General features: G+C 35.9%; 1 protein-coding gene across 1 annotated transcript; it reads left to right on the top strand.

The window, feature by feature from the left end:
• The first annotated feature begins 10,549 nt into the window (after nucleotides 1–10,549).
• LOC117620647 (N-terminal acetyltransferase A complex auxiliary subunit NAA15) lies at nucleotides 10,550–25,343 on the top strand. The gene is made up of 26 exons (XM_034350781.1): nucleotides 10,550–10,857; nucleotides 12,054–12,132; nucleotides 13,487–13,569; nucleotides 13,675–13,824; nucleotides 15,465–15,580; nucleotides 15,655–15,760; nucleotides 17,243–17,314; nucleotides 17,419–17,534; nucleotides 18,001–18,133; nucleotides 18,801–18,878; nucleotides 18,969–19,022; nucleotides 19,162–19,232; nucleotides 20,125–20,179; nucleotides 20,297–20,392; nucleotides 21,084–21,212; nucleotides 21,497–21,579; nucleotides 21,663–21,893; nucleotides 22,411–22,543; nucleotides 22,617–22,724; nucleotides 22,843–22,974; nucleotides 23,339–23,395; nucleotides 23,494–23,591; nucleotides 23,691–23,749; nucleotides 23,842–23,953; nucleotides 24,062–24,162; nucleotides 24,611–25,343. The coding sequence occupies exons 1-26, from the start codon at nucleotides 10,807–10,809 to the stop codon at nucleotides 24,799–24,801; spliced, it is 2,694 nt and encodes an 897-aa protein (XP_034206672.1). The 5' UTR covers nucleotides 10,550–10,806; the 3' UTR covers nucleotides 24,802–25,343.
• The last annotated feature ends 265 nt before the right edge of the window (nucleotides 25,344–25,608 follow it).

Below are 25,608 nucleotides of genomic sequence, written 5' to 3'. Positions count from 1 at the left end.
ATCTCGAATATTAGGACTATAATCCGTCATTCGAGTTCTTAGTCCAAGGCCTGCCTAAAGATTAGCCAATATCTCATCTACTTCAATTGGTCTTGCACTTGAACTATCCGGATTAGATGGAGAAGGACTATCCATGGATAATTTTCTTTTGTAGAATCATTCCATAATCTACACATCAATTAGTTCAATTAATTATTAATTTTTATCCAAATCATCATATGAATATGAAAATGTCAATAACCCACTACCAATATTCAATATACCAAATTATCATATCAATCAATAAATATTCAATATACCAAGTTATCATGTCAATCAATATTCAATATACTCAATCAATCCACAGTATCAGTCAATTATAAACTCAATCAATCCACACTATCATATCCATAAATTTCATTCCATAAAAAAAATATCAATATCAACAATATATATTATAATTATAAATTATAAATATCAATTTTGCTCACTTGCAGTTGAAAAATAAGGCGGCGGGCGGATGGTGGCATAAGGTGGTTGTTGTCGGCACCGGCGAAGAGTTGTGGTGGAGGTTGGAGGTTGAAAGGTTTGGAGATTTTAGGGTTTGAGAAGGTGAGATATTGAATTAGTAATGAAAAAGGGTTCGGAGAAGGTGCTGTGGGGTAAAGGGTGATCTTTTTTGTTTTTTGTTTTTTTTAAACCTGGCCCAAAACGACGTCGTTTTGAGGCCAGGTGAATTAAAAAAAATTTGAATGAGCCTTGGACCAAATGATGTCGTTTGGCCAAGCTCATTAGAATAAAATAAAATAAAATTGCGCAACAATGCAAGGCAGACATGATGAGACTTTCATCGAGCACCTGGTGTACACACAAGGGGTCACTTCGCTATTGTCCAAGGGGTCGTTCATGAAGTGCACAACCAAATTTTTGGCATTCTAAGAGAAAGTCCAACGGGCCAGCCGAGCCCGAGGCGAGGGGGGAAAAAAAAAATTTCGTTCCAGCGGCTAGCCCAAGCCCAGGGGGCTTGTGGGACCCACCAACTCGGCCCAGCCTGAAAGTGAGTTCAGCACGCGCCAACGGTAAAAAAAATTTGAACGCGCTCACTGATGTCAGCCCCACGCTAGCTCCAATGGGAAGTTGCCACTTGTCGCACCCCCAGCCCTCCGATCAGCATATCCGAATCCAATCCTATGGCTGAGCCTTTTTTGGGCAATAAAAATATGAAAAAAAATTAAATTTTTTTTTAAAAATTCTAAAAAATTCAGAAATTTTTTTTTCTATAAATACCTATAAATACCCTTCACTTTCAACACCAATCCTCATACATTTCATTATACTTCTACTATTATTCACTCTTTCTCAACATTTTCCTCTTTTTCACCTTGTATTTTGATTTCATATTTTTATGGCTTCTTCTATCGAAACCGGAGGGGCTTGGAGCACCATGGAAGATGTTTCCTTGTGTGAGGCTTGGCTCCAAATTTGTCATTGTCCCGTGTTTGGCAATGAGATGAAATTTTTTCATATGTGGAAAAAAATTCATGTCGAATGTTGTGAAAAAATTCCGGGGTCTACTCGTACGGAGATGACATTATCCAGTAGGTGGAAAATTCTCAATAAAGAGTTGGGAAAATGGAGAGATATCCTAGCAAAAGCGATGGACAACTATAAAAGCGGGGAAAATCGTACTAACGAGGTAAGTATTTTATAATTTTTGTTTAATTAAGTTTAATCTCCTAATATATATATTTTGTTAATATTGCTTGCATTTTCAATATTTTGTTAATATTTCTTGCATTTTAAATATTTTGTTCATATTTCTTGCAATATCAATATGTTGTTAATATTTCTTGCATTTTAAATATTTTGTTCATATTTCTTGCATTATAAATATTTTGTTAATATTTCTTGCATTTTAAATATTTTGTTCATATTTCTTGCATTTTCAATATTTTGTTAATATTTCTTGCATTTTCAATATGTTGTTAATATTTCTTGCATTTCCACTTGTTTCTTAATTTTCTTGCACTTCTAATTTATTTGTAAGGTTAATTGCATTTCCATTATTTTTTTTTTGTTACTTGCATATCCAATATATTTTAAATATTTATTGCATTTCCATTTTTTTTGTTAAATAGATGATTCAAGCACAAATGTGGTTCGGTGCAACCGGGGGTGGCAAAAAAAGTTTCAACCATCATGAATGTTGGGAGGTGGTGAAATATTGCAAACGCTTCATAATTATTCCGACGGGTCCCGCCGTTGTGTTAAACGAGACGCCACTCCGTGATTCAATGACATCGGATTCACCTCTCGATTCTCCTATGAGTCAAGACTCACCCATCGAAAAGGAGCCGAGGCCCATTGGCCGAAAGGCCGCGAAGGCAAAGAAATCGGGTAATTCAAGCAATAATAATTCAAAATTTTTGGAGGAAATTGCAAGGCAAAACGGCATAAGAATTGAAATGGAGCAAAAACGCCAAGATAACGAGTTGGCCCTTCAAGCTGAGTATGCACGAGAAATGGAGTATTTGCGCAAAAAAGATATCGACAAGGAAACCATGGCGATGGATACATGACAGGACCTGAACCAAATTCCGCTTTGGAATTTGAGTCGAACCCTGTGCGTGTCCGACACTTGGCGAATGTCGGGCACAAACGACCTATTTGCCCTTCTACTTGAAATTTTAACCTTGACTCCTACCGAAATTTTGGCAGAGTCTCCCCTATATTTCGTTCAATCCAAAAACTTACACCTGTCAAAACGAGCACAAATATCCATACAACCAACAGCCAGCATACTTAAGATACAATACTCAGTTCAATTCTCCATCTAGGGCAAATAGAAGAGCAGTTCTAATAGTATACAGATAAGTCAATCTGTTTATAAACCTACACTTGTAACGACATGGCGTAAAAGGCAAGATGGCCCGGTGGTGGTTTTCCTGTGCACGCTACAGCCTGAGGGCGCAAAACATTTGAAAATGTGAGTGGACAAAAATAAAGGTTCATAAAATATCCTAAGAATATACTAACCCCCATTGTAAAATATAGTTGAGTAAAACTAGATATCTAAGCTACATTTGAAGCATATAAAAACCAATGCAGGTACATATTTATATAAACATATGCAATCGTATTCAAGAGCAATAAAACTTGCGTGAAAGCACTGAAATCCAAACTTGCATAAAACACTGTAATCAAATTTTCATAAAAGCAATGTACTCAAACCTTGCATAAAAGCAATGTACTCAAACCTTGCATAAAAGCACTACAATCAATTAAAGCCACCACTCGGATGTACCCCTGTAATTCCGTCAATTCCCCTGGCAGGTCTCGGCGACACAAAGTCTATCCGAGCCGCAAACTGGAAGGATTCAGGGGACCATAGTCAGCCTGATCCGCTGGCAGGTCTCGGTGACACACAGTCAACCCAAGCCGCAACTGGCAGGATTCAGGGGACCGTAGTCAGCCTGATCCACAATCCTGGCAGGTCTCGGTGACACAAAGTCAACTCGAGCCGCAAATCCTGGCAGGTCTCGGGACACCAAGTCAATCCGAGCCGCAAATCCTGGCAGGTCTCGGGACACCAAGTCAATCCGAGCCGCAAATCCTAGCACTCACGGTCCGAGCGTCCCCGAAACTCGTGAGGCAAATGTCAAGTGCACTGACAAAACTGAGGGTAAACTGGATGTCCGTAGACATCTGAATAACTGAGGGTAATAACCATAGTTGGGCACATAGTGGTTTAAACTAAAATATTTTTGAAAAACCTGATAAATAACTAAATTTTGTTCTTTTATGAAGCCGTGCTGCTATTTTATCTGATAAAAGTCTCAAACTCTGCTTTCTATAACTTTTTAGCATGTTCAACTAAGCAGCATAGAAATAAAGATATTTTACTGTACAAATCATGCTGGGAAAACATTCAATAAAACTTATTCAAGATCAAATAATGAAATTCATTCATATAAACTCATTTATAAAAACTTATTTATATAAAATCATTTATGGAAGAAAGTCCACTCACTCCTGGTCCGAGCTGGCTAGACTTCGTGAAGGTCTCTCACGCGGGCCTGCCTGGTCCCGGGTGCCTGGGTAAACCATCATGAATATTTTATTAATAAAATTGCTCGGTATAAGTTTTTAAGTAAAATCCTGACCCCCGACTTCTAAAAGTGCGTGCACTAACTTTAAAGTCATTTATCTGCCCACTTAGGCATTTCAGATGTTTAAAATCGTCTAAAAAGACTTGAGATTTCATTAAGCGATAAACTTCCATATTGGTCGATATGGAACCCCGTGGGTCCACGTCCTCCAATGACCAATCTTAGAGTTCCTTTAAGTTTCTAATGTTTAAGGAACCATGTCCTGCAAGTTTGGTCTGAAACTGACGATCGGATTGACCACGATTGTGAAATCATAAAATTTCCAAACGCTAGCCCCAGGGTTTCACGATTTCGGAGTATCCGAAACTCCGATTCACAATCCGTCGAATCCTACACGATTCTGAAATTATCTGGAACAAGATATCCGAAATTGAGCGCGATCCAACGGTTCAGCAATATTGAACCCGGAAATCGCACAATATGGAAAATCCGTTCGGGGCTCAAACGGTATCCAAATCGAGATCCGCAAAATCCCACACGCTCGTGACGACCTGAGGATCGCAACAAGACACAGTGCCACTGCACCATCCTCACCCACGCGCCGCAGCACGCGCTGGCAGCGATGGGTGTCTAAAGCGATTTCGCCTCGCCGGAAAAACTTCAAACCACGGCTCCAAACTCCTACCCTAGGTAAAACACCATATTTGGAGCAACTTTTGTTCTTCGACCTACCCCAAAAAGTGGCAAGAAGTGGCCGAAAACGGAGGCTGAAAATCGGCTGAAACTGCAAGATCAAAAATCCAATAGCTACACTACGAATCGATCTATCCCTACCCAACAGGCAGCTAGAACAGCTCGAGAGGTTCAAGATCCATACCTGGGTTGACGAAAATGGTAGCCGGAGGAGGGAGATCGGCGGCTGTGAAGTTTCGATGACATCCCGGCCGTTTTCTGCATTTTCGGGCCAGCACAGGCCATGCCGTCGGCGGGGAAGGGTCGGGAAAGGAAGGGGACGTCGTCCCGGTCGTTTTGGTACCTGCCCCGTCCATAGCCGTGACCGGTGGCCAGAGATACAAGGTGGAGAAGGTGAGTAGTCGCGGAGAGAGAGAGAGAGAGCTCGAGGGAGGAGAGAGAAAGGCTGAGCTGTTTTTATAATTTCAACTTCTAAATATTTACGGTTGTGCCACTGAGACTCTTTTGACCATAACTTTCTCGTTACAACTCCGATTCGGGCCCACTACGTGTCTATGAACTTATTTCACCATGCTCTACGCAATGGCGCAAGTGGAATTGTCAAATTCCTTCTCGATCAAAAAGTCACCTTGTTCTTAATAAAATATTCGGAGGGCAAAATTGTCTTTTCGCAAAATAAAATATTCGTTAATTATGAATTTTAGGTTTGGGTTATTACAATACAAGTCATATGTCCCCTGAAACAAAACAATTTTGGAAGCTAAAACGAAGGGATGTTATGAGAAGAAGACTTTTCCTGGATAATGGGCCTAGCAACACGGATTGGTTAAATGATGGAAACCATTAAATTAGTTAGCATACCTTTTATGTATTTGTATTTTTCATGTTTTCTATTAAAGTTGTTGTAATTCAAGTATTTTATTTTAGTAGTAGTAATTCGTTATGACTTGTATTACATTTCGTTATTTAATAAACAAAGCATTCAATAAATTACCTTTTTATTCAACATATTCCATACTTTAAACAAAACAAAATAAAAAATAAAAAAAACTACAAACAAGGCACAATAATAATAACAAACCACAACCAAACCATAATAAATAAAAATACAACACAACCTAACCATAACTAAATAAAACATAACCACAGCATCTATGCTCCATCATTCATCTTCATTGCCTTTCACCGCCCATAGATGCTCTATCAAGTGAACTTGATGCATTTCATGAATATACGAAGATTGCATCTCTGTATATCGATCTATCATTCGGGTCATCAAATGACCATCCCTCACCATGGGCCTTTCATAAATCCGTGTCAAGGCCGTGTTCATTGGATCCGGTTCGTAGACCTCTAAAGCATCATAATCATACTCATCCTCCACAATCATATTATGGAGGATGATGTAAGTCATCATAATGCTTATGGGGATCTCCTTATCAAACATACGGGCCGCACCTCAAATAATCAACCACCGAGCTTGAAGGATGCCAAAACACCTTTCGGCATCTTTCCTGTATCCCTCTTGATAGGTAGCAAATAATTTTTGCTTCTGGGATCGGGGATTCGGAATGGATTTGACAAAAATGGTCCACCTCGGGTAGATGCCGTCAGCTAGATAATACCCCGTCTGGTACACTGTATTGTTGACTTGATAGGTGATATTGGGGCCCTGGTCTCTCAATACATCGTTGAAGACCGGGGATTGACCCAGCACGTTGAGGTCATTTTGGGATCCTGCAACTTCAAAGAAGGCATGCCAAACCCATGTGTCGAAGCCAGCAACGGCTTCAAGGATGATACTTTTTTTGCCTTTTCTATTTCCGTAATCACCTTGCCAGGCAGTTGGGCAATGCTTCCATTGCCAGTGCATGCAGTCGATGCAACCAATCATTCCTGAAAATCCTCGAGCTTCGGCTTTTTGTAGAAGTCGTTGGAGGTCCCTGGGAGTAGGTCTACGCAGGTAGTCCCTAGTGTACAGAGTTTCAACTGATTGACAAAATCTTACCCAAGCCTCCAACTTAGTGGACTTCCCCATCCGGGCAATCTCATCCACCTGATCAGCAGATGCTCCATACGCCAACATTCGTATAACAGCTGTAAGTTTTTGCTCCGGAAGAAGCCCCAAAACCCCAGTAGCATCACACTTTTGAACAAAGTATGCATCATAATTGCAAATATCATGCATGACTTTATTAAACAAATGAGGTTGCATTCTAAATCGCCTTCGAAATCAACATCAGAGTACAAAGAAGTTGGGATAAAATAATCTTCCAAAAGATTCTTACCCCGAGAATGCCTATGTCTTTCCACATTCCGGCGGCGGCTGACTTGTGAACCACGGCGGCGACCTTGGTTCTTTTCATCTTGCAAAGCCACTCCTATGAGAACTTGTTCGTCGACTTGTCTCTGCAACTCATTGATTTCATCTACTCTACGGTTTCTCTCATTTGTTTCTCGCTCTTGCCTCTCCAAGCATCTCCTAAAATCTTCCATTGAGAATGAATGAAGTATGAATTCTAAACTCTGAGAAATGAAAATATAGAAAGATGTGGTGTGAGAGGTATGAGATGAGCTTCTGGTTTTATAGAAAATTTTGGCAAGATAGACATGTCACGTGGCTTGATTTGATTGGATGAAAATCTTATCTCAAATTTGAAATTCATCCGAAATTTGAACCCTAATTTGTATGAAATTTGAAATTTGAAATTCATTCGAAATTTGAACCCAAAAATTTATCTGAAATTTGAATTTTGAAATTCATCCGAAATTTGAATCCAAAAATCTTATCCGGAAATTTAATCTGATTATGAATTGTCTTGACACGTAGGAACCCGGAAATCTTATCTGAAAATATTATCCAAATCAATTATTTTCATTAAAAAATAGGGGGGAAAAACAAAAAAATGAATAGTAATTGCCCTTAGCCATGGCAATGGGTGGAAACACAAAATACTATTTGCAAAGGCAACCACTATTCACGTGAATAGTGGCTGCCCTAGCTCCCCCCTTGCCATGGCTAAGGGCAAATGGGTGGAGTTGCTCTTAGGAAGTGGACAGAGAGTAGGGCTTAGTTTTAAGACATATTATTAAGCTCCTTAGGTTTAGTTATTATTTTGTAACCGCTTCTTCAAGTTTACAAAGTCAATTTCTATGTTTCTGATGAAGGGAAAAAAGAAGAAGAAACAATATTGTTGAAGACTTCACAATCAACCCTCCAAATCATAAACTAATTGATTAAATATTTATTGTCATCCATATTTGTATTAAAAAAAACTTATCATAATACACAATTTTTATTTAAAAACCATAAATGTAATGCTAAACATAATTTTTAACTCTATAAAAATAGACAAATAAAGTTAAATGTATTAAATGTCTCGGATTGTAAACGGAATTGGGACTTGATGGATTTACTTGGAAGTGATTCGTTTATAAATTGTCTCTTGGCAGATTGATCCAAACTTTATCTCGACATTTTTCATCATGTGGGTTGACATGCATAACTTCGTGTCCCAATTTCACTTGTATAAAAATGGTATGATATTTTAGTATTTTTAAAAAATTCAAAAGGAATACTTTGTACATTAATTAGAAGTAGGGTTCGGTACAAGGCTGGGTTGGGTACATTTTGGTCCCACCCCGTAACTCAACCCATACAAAGCAATTTATGATTTCTTGAGTTCAATACCTTCTCATAATTGGGCCAACACAAATCACCCCGACATCTTTTGTAATTGGGTAGGGTCGATCGGTTTCAACATTTTGGGATTCAAATTAAACTATTAAAGGTTTAGTTTTTTTCTTTTTAATTTTGTTTTAAATTTTATATATTCTACTTATCAAATTATATGTAACTATATTGGGATTCAAACACAAATATTAAATATGACGGTTCATTAAAAAAATAAAAAAATTAAGGGTTAATGACCTAAATGGTCCCCCAATTATTGCTCCATTATCATTTTGGTCCACCAACTAAAATTTTCAATTCAAACGTCCTTAAATTTTTTATTTTGTACCAAGATGGTCCATTCGTGACAAATTCCGTTACTTCTGATCACGCAATGGCCACGTGACTGAGTTTTGAAGGGTATATGCGACTTTTTGAGAAGCCCTATCGAAGGGTATGACTAAAATGGACCCTCAACTATTGCTCCAGTATCATTTTGGTCAACAAACTAAAATTTTCATTTAAACCGTCCTTCCCCTTTTTTTTTTTTTTTTTTGGTATTAAGATGGTCCTACCGTCAAAGTCCGTCAATTTTATTGTTATTTATTTTTGTATTTATCTGATTTTAAAATTTTTAATTAATTTAAACAATAGAGAAAAAAATATTACTTTTGGGTAAATTACTCAAATGGTTCTCAAACTTATACTCGATGTACATTTTGGTCCCTCAATTAAATTATTCGTTCAAATGGTCCATCAGCTCTATATTATTCGCTCCATTGGTCATGCCGTTACATTCTGTCAATATTTCCGTTAAATATGAGGGCAAATTGGTCATTATTTACCCTAAAATTAGGTTAAATCTAACAGAAAATTAGACAGTAGGACCACTGGAGCGAATAATATAGAGTTGATAGACCATTTGAACGAATAATTTAGTTGAGGGACCAAAATGTAAATAAGGTATAAGTTTGAGGACCATTTGAGTAATTTACCCTATTACTTTTTAAGTCCATGTCATTAAAAAAAAAGCCATGTTGGTGGTGAGATTCAATTTTTTCAATTTTAAAATTAGGTACAAGTTCCTATAATAGTTTCCTTTAATTTTTAATTATTGTTTGCTCTTTTAAAAAATTTGTTATTATATATATGTATATATATATATATATATGATTTTATTAATTTAAACAATAGAGAATTTTTTTATTATTAATTGTTAGGCCAGTCTCACAAAAAAAAAAAAAAAGCCATGTGGCTAGTGAGATTCAATTTTTTAAAATTTTCTAAGTTTTATAGTAGTTTCCTTGATACAAAAAAATAAATAAATAAATAAAGTTGAAGGACGGTTCAAATGAAACTTTTAGTTGGTGGACTAAAATGATACTGGAGCAATAGTTGAGGGACCGTTGGGATCAATAACCCTTTGAGAGGAGGATACTCACCTAAAAATACGATTTTGTCCCTCGATTTCACGGAATAATACACCGACTTTGACGGATGAACCATCTTGGTACAAAATAAAAAGTTTAAGGACGTTTGAATTGAAAATTTTAGTTGGTGGACCAAAATAATAATGGAGCAATAATTGAAGGACCATTTAGGTCATTAACCCAAAAATTAAACATGACAATTTCAAAACAATCTACCATATTGTATGAAAATGCATTGATGACAAACTTTAAATTATGAGCTATGTCAAATGTGACCATGTTTCAGTTCTTTGTCTTTTGTGATTTTACAAGTTTTTTGTATTAATATCTTTTGTCATCCATTTATCAATCTTTTGATAGAAGAATTTCATTGATGTGCATAGTTTGATAGTGTATGTATGTGACTTAACAACTTCATTTTTAAAACTCATATACATTTTTCTATGTAGGGGTGCGTAGGGTTAAATTGGGTCGGGTGACCCGACATTGTGCTCACCCCTAATTAGAAGAAAGAATGAAAAGGAAAAGTAAAAAAAAACGAAAAGACAAAAAAGAAAAAAAGAGAAAAAACAAAGGCAAAATAATCCTCTCTAGCCCTCTACCAAAAAATAATAATAATAACCTCTCCAGAGAAAAAAAAAAAGTTACAAAACATAGTCTTCACTTCACACGCGGTCATAGAAACTCCTAAACCTCTCTTACCCAAAAAAAAAAGAAAAAAAAAAAAAGGAAAAATCCCAAGAACTTCGAGGTCTTATTATATTCTCTCTCTTTGCTTTTCTCCTTCACAGTAGGGTTGCAGCAGATAAACGCCACCATTTTCTCCTCTCTCTCCGAACGCAGCTCTTCACCACAAAAACACACTCTCGGAGACCTCTTCAAGCGCTCTTGGACTTGAAACTCTCTCTCTTTCTCTTCAACAATGGGTGCCTCACTCCCCCCCAAAGAGGCCAACCTCTTCAAGCTCATCGTCGTAAGCTCCGATTCCTCTCTTTCTCTTACTGATAATCACTAGGATCCAAGTTAGATAACTTATTCTCACTAACACAATCACGGAAAAGTAAAAAGAAGCAAAACCCTAGATTTTGTGTCCGATTCTATGCTTTGATTGTATACTTCTTTCTCTTTTGCTCAGAAATTAGAGAACTAGTAAAGTGTAGTAATTGGGGCTCTTTGTGATTGATGTTGGGGATTTTAAACAAAATGAATGGTCAAGTCTACTGGGTATTCTGTAATTTCGTTACCTTAGTGAATTTTTTGGTTTTATCGATAAGGAAGCATAACAGTTTAAGTTGTGTTTGTTTTCTTTGGTTTTAGTGAGTGTAAAGGTTTAAACTTTGGTACTGCATCGGTTATTATGATTTAGTGTTTGAGCAGAAGAAAGTGATTGAGAAGTGAAATTTTGAACTGGGTAGGGATTATTATGTACACAAAAATTAGTAAGAGAAGCTAATTTGAACACACTCCTTTTTCTGGTAATTTGTTGTGCTATGGTAGTGCATTCTTAAGCTTATTGAGAGTTGTACAGTGTACACTTCAAAGCTATGTGATGCCCTTGTTCGTTGAGTTGAAATTGGTTGTTCGTTGAGTTGAAATTGGTTGTTCGTTGAGTCGAAATTGGTTGTTCGTTGAGTTGACATTGGTTGTTCGTTGAGTTGAAATTGGTTTAATAACAATATGTCTAATTTATATGGTGCTGATTCTGATGCCGGATTCATAATTTGGATTGCAAGCATTTTATTGTAACTTTAACTCAGGTTGACACTACCATGACTACATTGCAGACAGTTAACTTCTGAGATAGTATTGTTGACTGTATCAAACAATCCTCTTAAAGTTTTACCTTTTTTCTTTTTCATCAAATGAGCTGCCTTGGTAGAAGAAAGAAATACATCAAAAAAATTCTAAGTAAATTTCTTTTGCTGGGTGCATTGATGAGATTTAGTATCCAAGTTATTACCAGAGATTATTTTTAATTGAGCTGTTTGACTTTTCTAGTTGAAATATGCCGTGTCTTGTTGGTTTACTCTATTATTATATTAATATGGTGATAGTAATTGGCAATATGATCTGTATCTCTTCTAATGTACTTATCACAAATTATTAGTGTCAGAAATCTTTTTGCTACAACTAATTCAAACCTGTTTTTTCTTGTTTACATCATGGCAGAAATCATATGAAACTAAACAATATAAGAAGGGACTGAAGGCAGCAGATGCCATATTGAAAAAGTTTCCAGACCATGGAGGTATGCTTATAGCCTTTACTAAATGCAATGTTTAATTTAGAAGTGCTTAGCTTTTGGCCCAAGTGAATTTTGATGTTGACTTTGCTTTTCTGACCAGGCCAATTCCTTTGATTTAATGTTATTATTCAAATACACTCAATTTACATAAAATTTATATGAAACTCTGATTGTCTACTGAAAATGCTTTATGTACCCCACTGAATATTCTGGCTCAGTTTCATCTGTAGTAGATGCATGTCGTATTTGGACATTTTCGTTGACTTGTTTAATGTTTTCTTTGTTTAACTACACAATAAAAGATACAAAGCATGTGAGCATGCATAGAAGCTTAATACTATGATTGCTAGGTGGGATGGAACATGAGGGAGGGTGGAATTTTCATGCCTTGATTCGTTCGGTAGAGTGGAAGGATAAGATAAGAGGAGGGAGAGATATCCTAGAGGTTTCCGTTTTTCTATATATTTAAACCGTAAGGAGATTTTTTGTTTTGGTTTCGCCACTCTCTCACGAGCGCAGGCACCCACACATATTCCCCCAATTCTTACAAACGTGTGGGCCTGAAGGGGTTGTGTATCCCTCTTCCACTCATTTCCATGATTCCAACCTTCCATTTTTCCCTTCTAAAAAGCATATTTTAAAGGAAGAAGAGGGCATGAGATTCTTCATGGGAGTTTTTTTTGTAAATTCTGAAAAAGGGGCAAATCTGGTAGAACAAGTGATATGACAGAGTACTGTTCTGGAAAGATAGAGAACCAGTACAACTTAAATGAAAGTGTGGGATGGTAGAAGCTCTTGAGCTCAAAATATGATTGCTTCACCACTCGAAATGCTCTATTATCTATCTCATATGTACAAACACTTACATTTAGACAAAGATAATTAGCACTTCTCTGAAAATTAAGACTTTGATACTGAAACCATGATCCTGGTGATATAGTCGTTGTCACCATCATCTTGTGGGTATTGATGTCATTTGTTAGGTTATCCATTGTGTAGGATTCCTCTGACGTGAAATGTGTAATTTAAGTGATGATGCTGTTGTCTGCCTTGTCAAAAGATATTATTAGTTAGTAGTAATCTTTATGAATGTGTAGCACGGCCCATGAAGCTGAAGATATTGGAGATGGTGATGGGTTTAGGGTGCTTTTATTTGATATGTTTTGTTTTTATTGGGGCTATGATACTTTACTTGTCCACCCACAAGTTTCCTTGTTTCTTTTCCCCCAATTTGCTGTGGTTTCCTTGTGATATGCTACTTATGGTGTTTTTTGAGTTGGTAGTTGATTTTATTTGCTGTTTTTGTTTATGGTAGACTGCTTAGTCATCTTGAATGTAAATCTTGTGACCTTTGCAGAAACTTTGTCGATGAAGGGGTTGACATTAAATTGCATGGACCGCAAATCCGAAGCATATGAACTTGTCAGGATTGGATTAAAAGTCAGGATGTTGTTTTAACTCTTTTGATATTTTAGTTTTGTTTCCAAGATAATTGCTAAGGCTTTGTGATTTGTCTGGCTTACTTTTTTGTCTTTGTTTTCCCAGAATGACCTCAAAAGTCATGTTTGCTGGCATGTTTATGGTCTACTTTATCGGTCAGACAGAGAATACAGGGAGGCCATAAAATGCTACAGAAATGCGCTGAGGATAGATCCAGACAATATTGAAATATTACGTGACCTGTCACTCTTACAGGTATGCGTTAGATGCCACTTAAAGCTTGTAACCAAGTAAATATCTGTTGAATAATTCTTATAAATTTGCGCACAAGAAGACAGTAGTCTTGCCTAAGAAAAAGGTAAACATGACATTTGTGATTTATTAGTGTCTGACATTGTCAAATGACTTCACATTTTGCAATCTATCAATTGCAACATGGCTTCTTGTATGGTTTGAAAATGAAATGTTATGTATTAAGAGTGTCTTGGTATGCTAATGCTAATATTTACTGTTAGCCCGTGTGGTAACCCGTATTGGATGTTTATGCTTGTCTGGAAAATTGACAGGGTTCAAGGGCTTTTTCTACCAGCATGCATACCATTTTATGTTTATTTAGAGTCATTGAGTTGTGATGTCATTTGTCACAGTACTTTTTGGAGGATATCATAAAGTCTGACTTATGAAGAATTAAAAGATTATATATAAAGAGTGACTTTATGTTTGAGATAGCTTATAAGAGAAAGTCTCCAAATCTTGATACCTCATTGCTCTAACAGGCCTGTAACTAAAGTTGTGAATTAAACTTGGTATAACTTGGATGAGATTTGGACACATTGGCGTATGTGAGGAGAAAGGGAAATGCATAACTAGAGGTTATACATTTTTGACATCAATAATGGGTTGCAAATGGAAGTCAACATTGGAAATGGCTAAACAGCACACATCTGTTTGGCAACTATTGGGAGATGGTTCGCAGTATGTTGAATTTGGCTATCTGCCATTGCCTATTCCTACCTTGTGCTTAAAATCAAATCCATCTTTCTTATGGGTCTCTGGTCTCTACCACCAAAAAGATTTTGTGCTACATTTCATTAAGAACTAAGTTGAAGTGCTGGGGATTCACCTCTATGTTATATAGACTGCAGATCCTGGTCGTTTGAAATATGGCACACTTGTTTAGAAAGTGGGCGGTAATGATAGGCTCATTTGGACTTATGTAAATTGCATTTTTATTTTCTAGCTATTAGGAGTTTACGACACTGTAAGGTGGTCCATGGAACCACGTTATTCTATCTTCTGACTGCCCTACAACGTCATAATATGAAATGTTTTGTTAACTAGTTTCTAATTTATTTATTATAGGTACTGTTAATTATTTATGTAAAATATATAATATACATAGAAATGTAATAAAATATTTATGTATTTATTTTAATAGTAGATGATATTTTGCCTGGGGTCTATCAGACTTGCAGAAAAAGGAATTGATATAAGAAAATTCTGATAGCTAACGTTAGTGTTCTGGTAGTGTATGAGGCATCTGGTCAACACTTCTGTATAATAATCTATTTGAAGTATGAAATTGCAGTAAATCTTTCCCACCTGTTTCACCTATATAGGATGAGTCCACCTTACAGGTCAACAACAGCTTCAAAAGTTTTTCAGGACCAGGGTGTTGAAGTTATGGATATTCCTTTGACTCTCAAGTCATCCTGGGGTTTTTTTTTCCCTGTTCATGTACACTTTGCACTAGTTTCACTTGTTTTGTTGCTATGGTTATGATGCTTTTGTTACATTTCTTTCTTTTCTATTGTGATCCATACAAACTTTTATACTTAATTTATTTATAAACAAATTTCAATCAGCTACTGACGCATTTACCAATCATGTGTCAGGCTCAAATGCGGGATTTGACTGGTTTTGTTGAGACAAGACAACAACTTCTGACTTTAAAACCAAATCATCGCATGAATTGGATTGGCTTTGCTGTTGCCCAGCATTTAAATGCAAAGTACGATCTAACCTTTGATTTGTTAAATTCTGTAACGAGTACTACGCTAAATGAATGTTCTTGTTATCTATTAGTGCTTTAAAAGCAGTTGAAATTCTCGAAGCATATGAAGGGACACTAGAAGATGATTATCCTCCAGATAATGAACGCTGTGAGCATGGGGAGATGCTTTTATATAAGGTATTTTTCATTGATGTTTTTCATGTAAGCTCAACTCCTCTCCATTTGCAGTACAAAATGGAGAACGCCTGTATAATCTGGAACCATCTGGGACCCATTGGGGTTCTGCTTCCAGTACAGGGAAACAGTCTGGATCAAATACTTGTACTTCCCCATTTCTTATACAAATAGAGAGGAGCCTTGCCCTTTAATATAACGCTTTTGTTCAGATACCCCTTGCACTTATTGGACACTTTTGCCGAGTTCCTAATAGGTTACTGTTCTAGTCTAGAAAACATACACTTGCATGTATTCATTTATGACTTTTATTTAGGCTTCATACTGTCAAACATGTTGGAACTAACGAGTTGCTTGGTTTGAAATAAATTGTTTCTTCGGAGGTCTTTAAGTAATTCGCAAAAGTAGTTTTTTTTTGTCTCAATTGTATAGTTTATGTTAGATATATGTGATGAATATAGGGTTAATCGTTTTATTGGTCCTTGAACTTAGACCCGATTTGCATTTGAGTCCCTCAATTTCCAAAATCGTTCCCGTGGTCCTTTAACTTCACTTTCGTTAGGAAAAATGGTCCTGCCGTCAATTTTGTTAACTTTTTCTGTTAAATGCAGGGGCAAAATGGTATTTTTATATTAAAACAAAAAAAATGAATAAAAAAATCATCTTTAAAATAACACTAAAAGAAAATCAAATAAAAAACCAACAAAAAAAAGAAAAAGAAAAAAGAAAAATCAAGTTTTTGGGGAGAGAGAGTTTAATTTTAATTTTTTAGTTTTTAAATTTTTATTCATATTTTAATCAATTTAATAAAATACCATTTTGCCCCTGCATTTAACAGAAAATTTAACAAAATTAACGGCAGGACCATTTGTCCTTAATGAAACTGAAGTTGAAGGACCACGGGAACGATTTTGGAAATTGAGGGATTCAAATGCAAATTAGGTCTAAGTTCAGGAATTAATAAAATGATTAACCCATGAATATATTTAGAAGTTTGGATATGCCATGGGAAGAATCAACAGAACTTAAAAGGCTGAAATTGGAAGATAAAGTTGGGGAAGCTGGATTTGCTAGATCAAGTTTTCATCAGTACTGTGGTAGTATACCAAAAGTAAAAATACTTTTATCTGAAGTACTTTCTGTTCACCGGTGACAGTGCCATTAAAATGATTTGTTTAATAATAGCCATAACATTTTAATTATCATTTTTAAAAGTAAATCTTTATGATATGGCTTTGTACAGTGATTTACAAAACTTTTTTTTGTTGTGGGAAATGGTGCCATTGCTCAAGATAGGAATAACCGAAAATTTGGCTTATCTCCTTTTACATAATCATCCCTAGTTCTTTATAATTCTTTCAGTCATGACTCCATTAACTTGTTATGGTACGAGACCTTTTTAATTGTTAGTTGATGCAAATTAATGTTATTTTTTAGTAGCTACCTCATAAGTTTTTGATGGTTGTTGCATATTAATGTCTGTAGATTTCATTGTTAGAGGAATGTAACTTAATTGAGAGAGCTCTTGAGGAATTGCACAAGAAAGAGACAAAAATTGTAAGTGTGTATTTCAATTTTCTGGTCAATATGGCTGTTGAACTTTATGCTTTGACTATTAGGATCCTATGGTACTTACCATTCTTTGTTGATGCTTTTTGTAGGTTGATAAGTTAGATTATAAAGAACAAGAAGTTTCTCTTTTGGTGAAGCTTGATCACCTGGAAGAAGGTGCTGAATTGTATAGGATATTGCTTTCCATGAATCCTGACAATTATAGGTAATTTTCTTTTTTCACTTTCTGTGTTTACAAAACGTTTACAGAGATGGTTTCTAAATTATTTTTAAAAAAATTGGAAGATCTGCAAGAATTTTTTTGAGGGAATGGAGATGTGCTTAATTTGAGTTGAGATTATAGAGAACGGTGGTTGGATTTTCTTCATTGTTTTTGGACAATAATATTGTTGATCATATGCTATCCTAGGACTAAAGCTTTATTGATTAAGAGAATCAATGGGTTGTGACCTTGGTCATCTCATGATTGTGTTCATCTTTTCTGCTTTTAACTTGTTTAATTTTGTACACTAAGTTTAGTATTACCATGTATTATGTAATCTCTCTCTCTCTCTCTGTCCCACATGCGTGCGCGCGCGCACACACTCTCTCTCTCTCTCATTTGTGCGTGCATGCACGCATTCCCTTATTGTTTAAGGTGAGTTTATTGTAGTTGCCTTTTCAATGCTCAGATATTATCAAGGCCTGCAAAAATGTCTTGGGCTGTATGCCGAGAATGCCCAGTATTCACCTGATGAAGTTGAACAGTTAGATGCCTTATACAAATCACTTGGGCAGAAATACAGTTGGTCGTCTGCTGTTAAGGTAACATTTTCCATCTATTTATGTTTATAGTTTTATTGAGGGTGTCCCAGATTCATGTGGTATATAACTTATGTCCAGCATTTATCCTTTGCATATTATTCTTCATTCTCTCTGTCACCTCTAAAGTATGTTAGTGATTATCATTTATTAAAGTTGCTCATTCTTTTGGGCAATAATAGCACTCTAGATTATCAGGTGATTCTGAACTCTGACAGAAACCTTGTTCTGTGATGCTTTTTGCAATGTAGAAAGTAGTGTTTTTGCATCTTCATTTTGTTGTATTGCTGGAAATTGGGATATCTAGAAAAGAACCAAGGGAACTTTTTTGCTGTTGTTAAGAATTATTTTAGAGTTTCTTTTTGGTGATGCAATGGTATCATGTGTTCTAAGTACCTTTTTACGTTGGAAAATGTGGAAGGTCATAATAGCGTTTATTTATTGTTTCGTTCTCATGGCAAAGAGAGATGAACAATCAGTTTGATGTTTGATGCGACCTCCATTGGTACCTTCTTGGTTGGGAAGGATATTATAGTTTACTACATAAGAGGATAAGGGGACTTTATCATCTTTGCTGCTGCTGCTGTTTTTGTTGTTAGTCAAAGATGCATGCTGAAGATTTCATAGTATATTTTATAACTTTTCTTTGGTTTCCCTTCCCTTCCATCAGAGAATACCACTTGATTTTTTACAAGGTGACAAGTTTCGAGAAGCAGCAGATAATTATATCAGGCCCCTCCTTACCAAGGTATTTAGGGTTCATTTGCATACAATTCTTATCAGTCTGCCTAATTTTTGGTGTTCAACTTAAATTGACTGATCTTGTTGATGCTTCTAGGGAGTTCCTTCATTATTCTCCGATCTTTCTCCTTTGTATGATCACCCTGGAAAGGTAATTCTTATCATCCTTATTAATGATTTGGTATTATTGTTTGGATTTGTTTGTGGAGGTTATGAAACTGAATGGTATTTTTTGTGGAATCATTAACTCATTGGGTTTTGAAAATTTTACTTTGGAAACTCTTGTCCAGGCAGACATTCTGGAACAGCTTATTCTTGAGTTGGAACATTCAATTAGGACGACTGGCCGATACCCTGGGAGGTAATATACGATTGTAAAAAATTATGTGTGATATAAAACCAGTACGTGTTGATGCTTCCCTATGTGCCAATGATGCCTTGTGCAGAATAAAGAATGAAAACCAGTCAAAAAATTCTCATGCAAGTTTAGCTAAATGGAATTACATATGTTTCTTTTCGGTGTTCTCTTTTTAATACTGGTCCCACATGCACTCCACCCATATTAGATGGCCACTTTTTTCTTTACTTGTTCCATTATGATTTGAGAAGAATAAGCTTGAAGAGTTATGCTTTGGTTAGAATGCATATCAGAAATTATATTTTGAAAGCTCAGGGTAACCGCATACCAGTTCTAAAGAATGATAAATTTAGAGACCAAAGGGATGTTGGCTTTCTAAATGTATAGATTTGGAAACTGATTTAGTTTTCGCTTCACTTGTTGGAAAGATAGGAGTTATGCAATGAACATTATGTATTTTTGGGCCATCCTTTCTTGAGGTGTTTTTCTGTCTCTACTGGCAAGGCTTTTACATGTGCTAAGAGGATACTATTTGAACTCTGTGCCTGACCAGTCAGTTGCGCATATTACATGGGTAGTAGACCATAGTTATCACAATACAATGAATACCATATTACCCTAACAAACTGTGATACGGGATCACTCGATCATAAATGAGATACCTTTTCGTTCCAATTCTCTACTTTTAGTGATCCAGGGTTTTTTTTTTTGTTTTTTTTGTTTTTGTTTTTGTTTTTTTGTTTTAGTTTTCCCATCTCTTATTTATCCTTTCCTAAAAGAAAAATTATAACCAACACTATCTAAAATATTTCATGAATTTAGTTGTATTTGTGCCTTTGAATTCTTTTTGTATTTATTTATATTTATGTGCTGTTGTTTTTAATCTTGAATGCAGGGCTGAGAAGGAGCCCCCTTCAACACTTTTGTGGGCCTTGTTTTTGTTGGCTCAGGTTGACTGTTATTCTTCGACTTTATGGTTTTTATTTTTATTTTTCTTTGGTGCTTCTACACCTTCCATCCTTATTTATTTGAATTCACATGTACTAATGGATTCTGTGCTGATGCAGCATTATGATAGACGAGGCCAATATGACATCGCTTTATCTAAAATTGACGAGGCCATGGAGCACACTCCAACTGTGATTGATTTATACTCGGCCAAGGTTGGTTTGATACATATTACTAAGTTTATCAGCTTGTGCTGTTTATGCACTCTTCTGATTTCACTTTCAATGGCTTTAAATAATTAGTTTCCTGAAGTGTTGCTATTCTATATTTTCTCTTGAGAAATATAACAATGTGTTCAAACCATAGAGATGTCTAGATTGATATTGTTTATTAAAGTAATGCATATAAGCAATGGGAATTAGTACATAAGCATATATATATTTTTCTTTTTGAATTTTCAATTAAATTATTAAAGTGGTGCGCAAATGAGATTCATTGTAACATGTAAGAACCTGGTACTGAGATAATGGAAGCCTTGATAACTTCTGACAGCGTCATTATCGAAAGGTCAAACAATAAGTGCTGTATTCTGGTATTTTCCTATATGGTTTGTTGGAATGCATTAAATAAAAATCTTTCCCCCACCATATTGGAAGTCCACAAGCAAGGCCTTATGCAGACTGTCTAAATTTTCTTCCTTAGGTTGTAATTTTTTAATTTATATTTTGCATTAATGTCAGTTTTAATTATCCAAATTAGCATCCTTGGGTAATTATGTTTTTCTCTCTATGTTAATTATACAAAAAAAACAGTGGATTATTTAAACTGAATGATGTTATACATGGATTGTTGGAAAGCTTTCATTTTGTACCAAAAAAATAGTTCTCACATGTGTTATGTTCGCAGAGCCGGGTTTTGAAGCATGCTGGTGATTTGCCTGCTGCTGCTGCATTGGCAGATGAAGCTAGATGTATGGATCTTGCAGATCGCTATATAAACAGTGACTGTGTTAAGCGTATGTTGCAGGCTGATCAGGTTTTAATCTCCTTTTCTTACTTTGTTATTTTTTAATAGAAAAAAAACTTCATAGAAAGAGGGAACACATTGCAAAAGGAGGTGGACAAGGGGTCCATCCGAACCAAACCACCTAAAACAAAACAAGTAATGCCATACTTAGACCAAAACAAAGAAAACTATATAGGCGGGCACACTTTCTATGCATTTTTAATGTGAAATTAGTTTTTGATTTGTGTTGCTTTCTTCTCTATTTCTTCCCTGTACTGATTGTGTTTCTACATGCTTTTTTCCTCCTTTGTTAGGTTCCTTTGGCAGAAAAAACTGCTGTATTGTTCACAAAAGATGGTGATCAGCACAACAACCTTCATGATATGCAGTGCATGTGGTGTGCATCGAGTTTGTTTACTGCTTTCATGAAATATCATTTTTGGTGAGGAATGCTTAATGTTTTATATTGTCCTTTTGAAGGTATGAACTTGCTTCTGGTGAGAGTTATTATCGCCAAGGTGATCTTGGACGAGCTCTGAAAAAATTTTTAGCCGTGGAGAAGCACTATGCTGATATTACAGAAGATCAGTTTGACTTCCATTCTTATTGCTTAAGGAAAATGACTCTACGTGCCTATGTAGAAATGCTTAGATTTCAAGATCGGTTGCATTCACATGCATATTTTCACAAAGCAGCAGTTGGTGCAATCAGGTGAAGTATTTTCATTAGAACTGTGAAGTAAGTTGTAATGAGTATAGATACTTTTGGAGTTTGTGAGTTTATTATTATTATTGTTATACTTTTTAACATTAGTTTGTGACTTGTATTCCTTGATTTCTTGTTTCATTGAACGCGTTCTCAAATTAGGTAAACTCTTGAGGATTTTGTATATATATTGTTGGCTGTAAAAGTGGTTGTGTTGTTGCATTACTGATTATCGCATAAGTTGCTTCAAAAGTGGAAAGAAGGCCTGACTGAACATTGTTCTTTTGATTCCGTTATCACAAATAGTCTTATTATCTTTTATTTTTAATGACATCAGAGGGGGCTTCTATTCCATCAAGGGGCCCCTAGAAAAATTTTAGGTGAAAGAGGATAATTAATCTGTCCAGTTTTCACAACTGCATCCAAATAATATTGTGTTATGTTTGTCACTTTGCAATAAAGCTATATGTGGTTCTTTAAATATTGACCCACACTCATACTTATGGTTGTATTTGACTTGCAGATGCTATTTGAAGCTGTATGATTCTCCTTTGAAATCTACCTCTGAAGAAGATGATGAGATGTCTAAGTTGCTCCCTTCTCAAAAAAAGAAAATGAGGCAAAAGCAGAGAAAGGCAGAAGCACGAGCTAAGAAAGTATTGTATTTTGTTTGTGTTCCTTGGGGTTGTTAGCATTTTTTCCCCATTCTAATGTTTAGCTTTCTTTTAGGAGGCAGAGGGAAAAAATGAAGAATCTAGTGTGAGTGGTGTATCTAAGTCTGGGAAACGACATGTAAAGCCTGTTGATCCAGATCCACATGGGGAGAAGTTGTTGCAGGTTATTTTTTCTATTCCCGATTGCTTCTTACCCCTTTGCTTCACGTTTCTAACTGCTGTACGGGCAGAGAGTAAATGGCATTATCCTGTCTCTCTTACGTTGTTACATATTTACTCAGGTTGAGGATCCGATGTTAGAAGCTACAAAGTACTTGAAGCTGCTTCAGAAGAACTCGCCCGAGTCCTTGCTGACACACTTGCTTTCTTTTGAAGTAAATATGAGAAAGCAGAAGATTTTGCTTGCCTTTCAGGTAAAAATTTGTTCAAATGTTGAGTGAGATGTTTCTCATTAAGTTTGATTTCCTTGAAGCACTCCCATTTTGTTTATTGGTTCAAAGAGTTGAAGCAAAGATTTGTCACAAATATTGATACCGAAGACATCTGTCAGAAACAACAACAAAAGGAATTTAGAATTTGTACATGTTACTTTTTCGTCTCTAACAAAGAGCAGTCTGTCAGAAATGGAATTTCATGTTTGTTAGTTAAATCACTTCGCAAGATTTTACAGACGTTAGTTAAATCACTTCGCAAGATTTTACAGACGTTTGTTATAGTTAAACTTTCTTTTGATTTATCACGGTTTTTTTTTTAATTAAATTTTTTTCTCAACTATAGGCTTTGAAGCAGCTTCTGAGGTTGAATGCTGAACACCCAGATTCGCATCGCTCCTTGGTATTTTTATTTGTTTAGTGTCTGCTTGCTTGTTTGTGTGTGGGTGTGTATGTTGTGATCTTTCTGTTGGCCCTATTGTAAGATTTCATGTATTGCAGGTTAAATTCTTCCATAAAGTTGGCTCCATGCCTGCTCCTGTGACTGATAATGAGAAACTCATTTGGAGTGTGTTGGAAGCAGAGCGCCCATTGATCAGGTTCTCTTTTAATGTGCACTTTGCGCTCTCTCTCTCATGCTCCTGTATGTGTTTGACAATTTTAATTTCACTTACCAAACATCTTTTTTTTTTATCTAGTCAATTACAAGGGAAGTCTTTAATTGAGGCAAACAAGAATTTCTTGGAGAAACATCAAGGTGACTTTTAGGATTATCACTGTAAAGAAAAAATCATAAGCATTCGTTTTCCTTATGTCTTCTGTTGTTTTTGTGTTTTGTTTTTTCTGCAGATTCCTTGATGCATAGAGCTGCAGTTGCAGAAATGCTATATACTATGGAACCAGAAAAGAAATCTGAGGCTATTAAATTAATTGAAGAGTCAACCAACAATATGGTGCCCAAGTAATGCCCTGTTCCATTTCCTACTTCTAATTTGCCTTCGAAAATTGTAAATTGGTTTACATGTCTGTAAGAGTGATTGTTCTTAAATGTCTGCATGCATCAAATCAGAAGTGGAGCACTTGGACCTGTCAAAGAGTGGAAACTCAAAGATTGCATTACTGTCAACAAACTCCTTGAAACAATAATTGTTGACCCTGAGGCTGCTCTGAGTAAGTAAAATAGCTAGAGTCTATTTCTGTTCTTTTTATATTCAACAGAATGTTAAAAGCAGTTGTTCATTGGTGTTTGTTGGCATATTTTAGCCTATTTATGTTTGTATATTAAAAGCTGGGTTACTTCTCACAAAATTGGAGATAACAGTATAGGTGGTGTCTTGGATTGCTCCAGTTCATGTCGCTCTAGTTTCCATTTGCTGTTGGCAAAATATGCTACCTGTGCTTGTTTTCTTAGTGATTTTCTTCCTTCTGGGTAGTAATCCATGTTGCAAAGACGACACATTTTTTGTTTGGGGAAAAAAGGCCTTTAGGGAACTGTGAAGACTGCTGGGATTTTGTATAGCTTTTTACATGTCTTCATCCAATTTAAGAATGTGCAAATCAGTAATATGTTCATCTGGTTCAAGATATGGGCTCCTATAATTCTTTAATTCTTTTGTAGGATGGAAAGAGCGATGTGCTGAGTACTTCCCTTACTCTACGTACTTTGAAGGGAATCGTAGCTCTGCAGTACCCAACTCAGCATACAACCAAAATGGAAGTGCGAACCACTCAGAAGGTGGGCAAAGTGCAGATTCAATCGCAGTAAATGGGAAATTAGAGGCATTTAAAGACCTCGCCGTGCAACCATAAAGTTGAAGAGAAACATTAGCCAAGGAAACTTGCAAGTTCACCATGTTTGATTGGTGAATCCCAAAACCAAGCTGCAGGTCAGAAACATATGCCCAGAGAATAGGTTGCAGCTCGCTGAAGAGAACTATGCTGGGGTTTTGTGCACAAAGTTATGGTTTCCTTTTGAGATCAGGTTTACTTTTCCCACCAGTTCTGCCTTTCCCAATTGTGAATCTGAAAAATGTGTATAATCTACTTTTCCATTGTGACTCTAGGGTTTATTTTCGTTTTTTTTGAATTTGCTCACATTTTTTGTGAGGATCTTAGATGAGGTTACTTATTGGGGATGTGCGCCTAAATTTGATCTTACTAATAGGTTGAGGGAGGAGCTACAGAATATCATTTTTTTTTGGCACTGGTTTTAGATCCGGTCAGAATAGATACCGGAGCATGTTGTACTTTCCCATTTCATTGACTTCATTATTATGTATAAACCCTAAATTATTTGAAAATTTTTGCCATGGATTCCATACAATTTGCAATTGATAATTTGATATTGCTTCTGATCAGCGTTGGTGGTTTGTGACATACAGGCCATGAGACTGAACAAATTTTATTTTCATTTTTCAATTAAGCTCCTTGGGATCATTGCCTTCTGAATTTCTTTACGTTTTTTGAGCTCTTGTTTTCATTTCAAATTTGCATGAGTAAATTCTCTTAACCACTTGAGTTACAAGCCTATTGTTTATGCATTGATTTTTAACAATTTGTCAACGCACTCCACATGAAAGCATTGATTTTTAACAATTTGTCAACGCACTCCACATG

This window comes from Prunus dulcis, chromosome 3 (genome assembly GCF_902201215.1).
Source record: "Prunus dulcis chromosome 3, ALMONDv2, whole genome shotgun sequence".
In the NCBI taxonomy this organism is placed as follows: Eukaryota; Viridiplantae; Streptophyta; class Magnoliopsida; order Rosales; family Rosaceae; genus Prunus; species Prunus dulcis.
Note: the sequence above shows the minus strand (reverse complement) of the source record. Positions and strands in the feature narration are given on the sequence as shown.

Excerpts from the sequence above, each read along its gene's own strand:
- LOC117620647 (XM_034350781.1), top strand. The coding sequence starts at position 10,807 with ATGGGTGCCTCACTCCCCCCCAAAGAGGCCAACCTCTTCAAGCTCATC. Across the intron at positions 18,134-18,800 it reads GTTGGTCGTCTGCTGTTAAG|AGAATACCACTTGATTTTTT; the intron begins GTAACATTTTCC and ends CCCTTCCATCAG. Across the intron at positions 23,592-23,690 it reads GCAGAGCGCCCATTGATCAG|TCAATTACAAGGGAAGTCTT; the intron begins GTTCTCTTTTAA and ends TTTTTTATCTAG.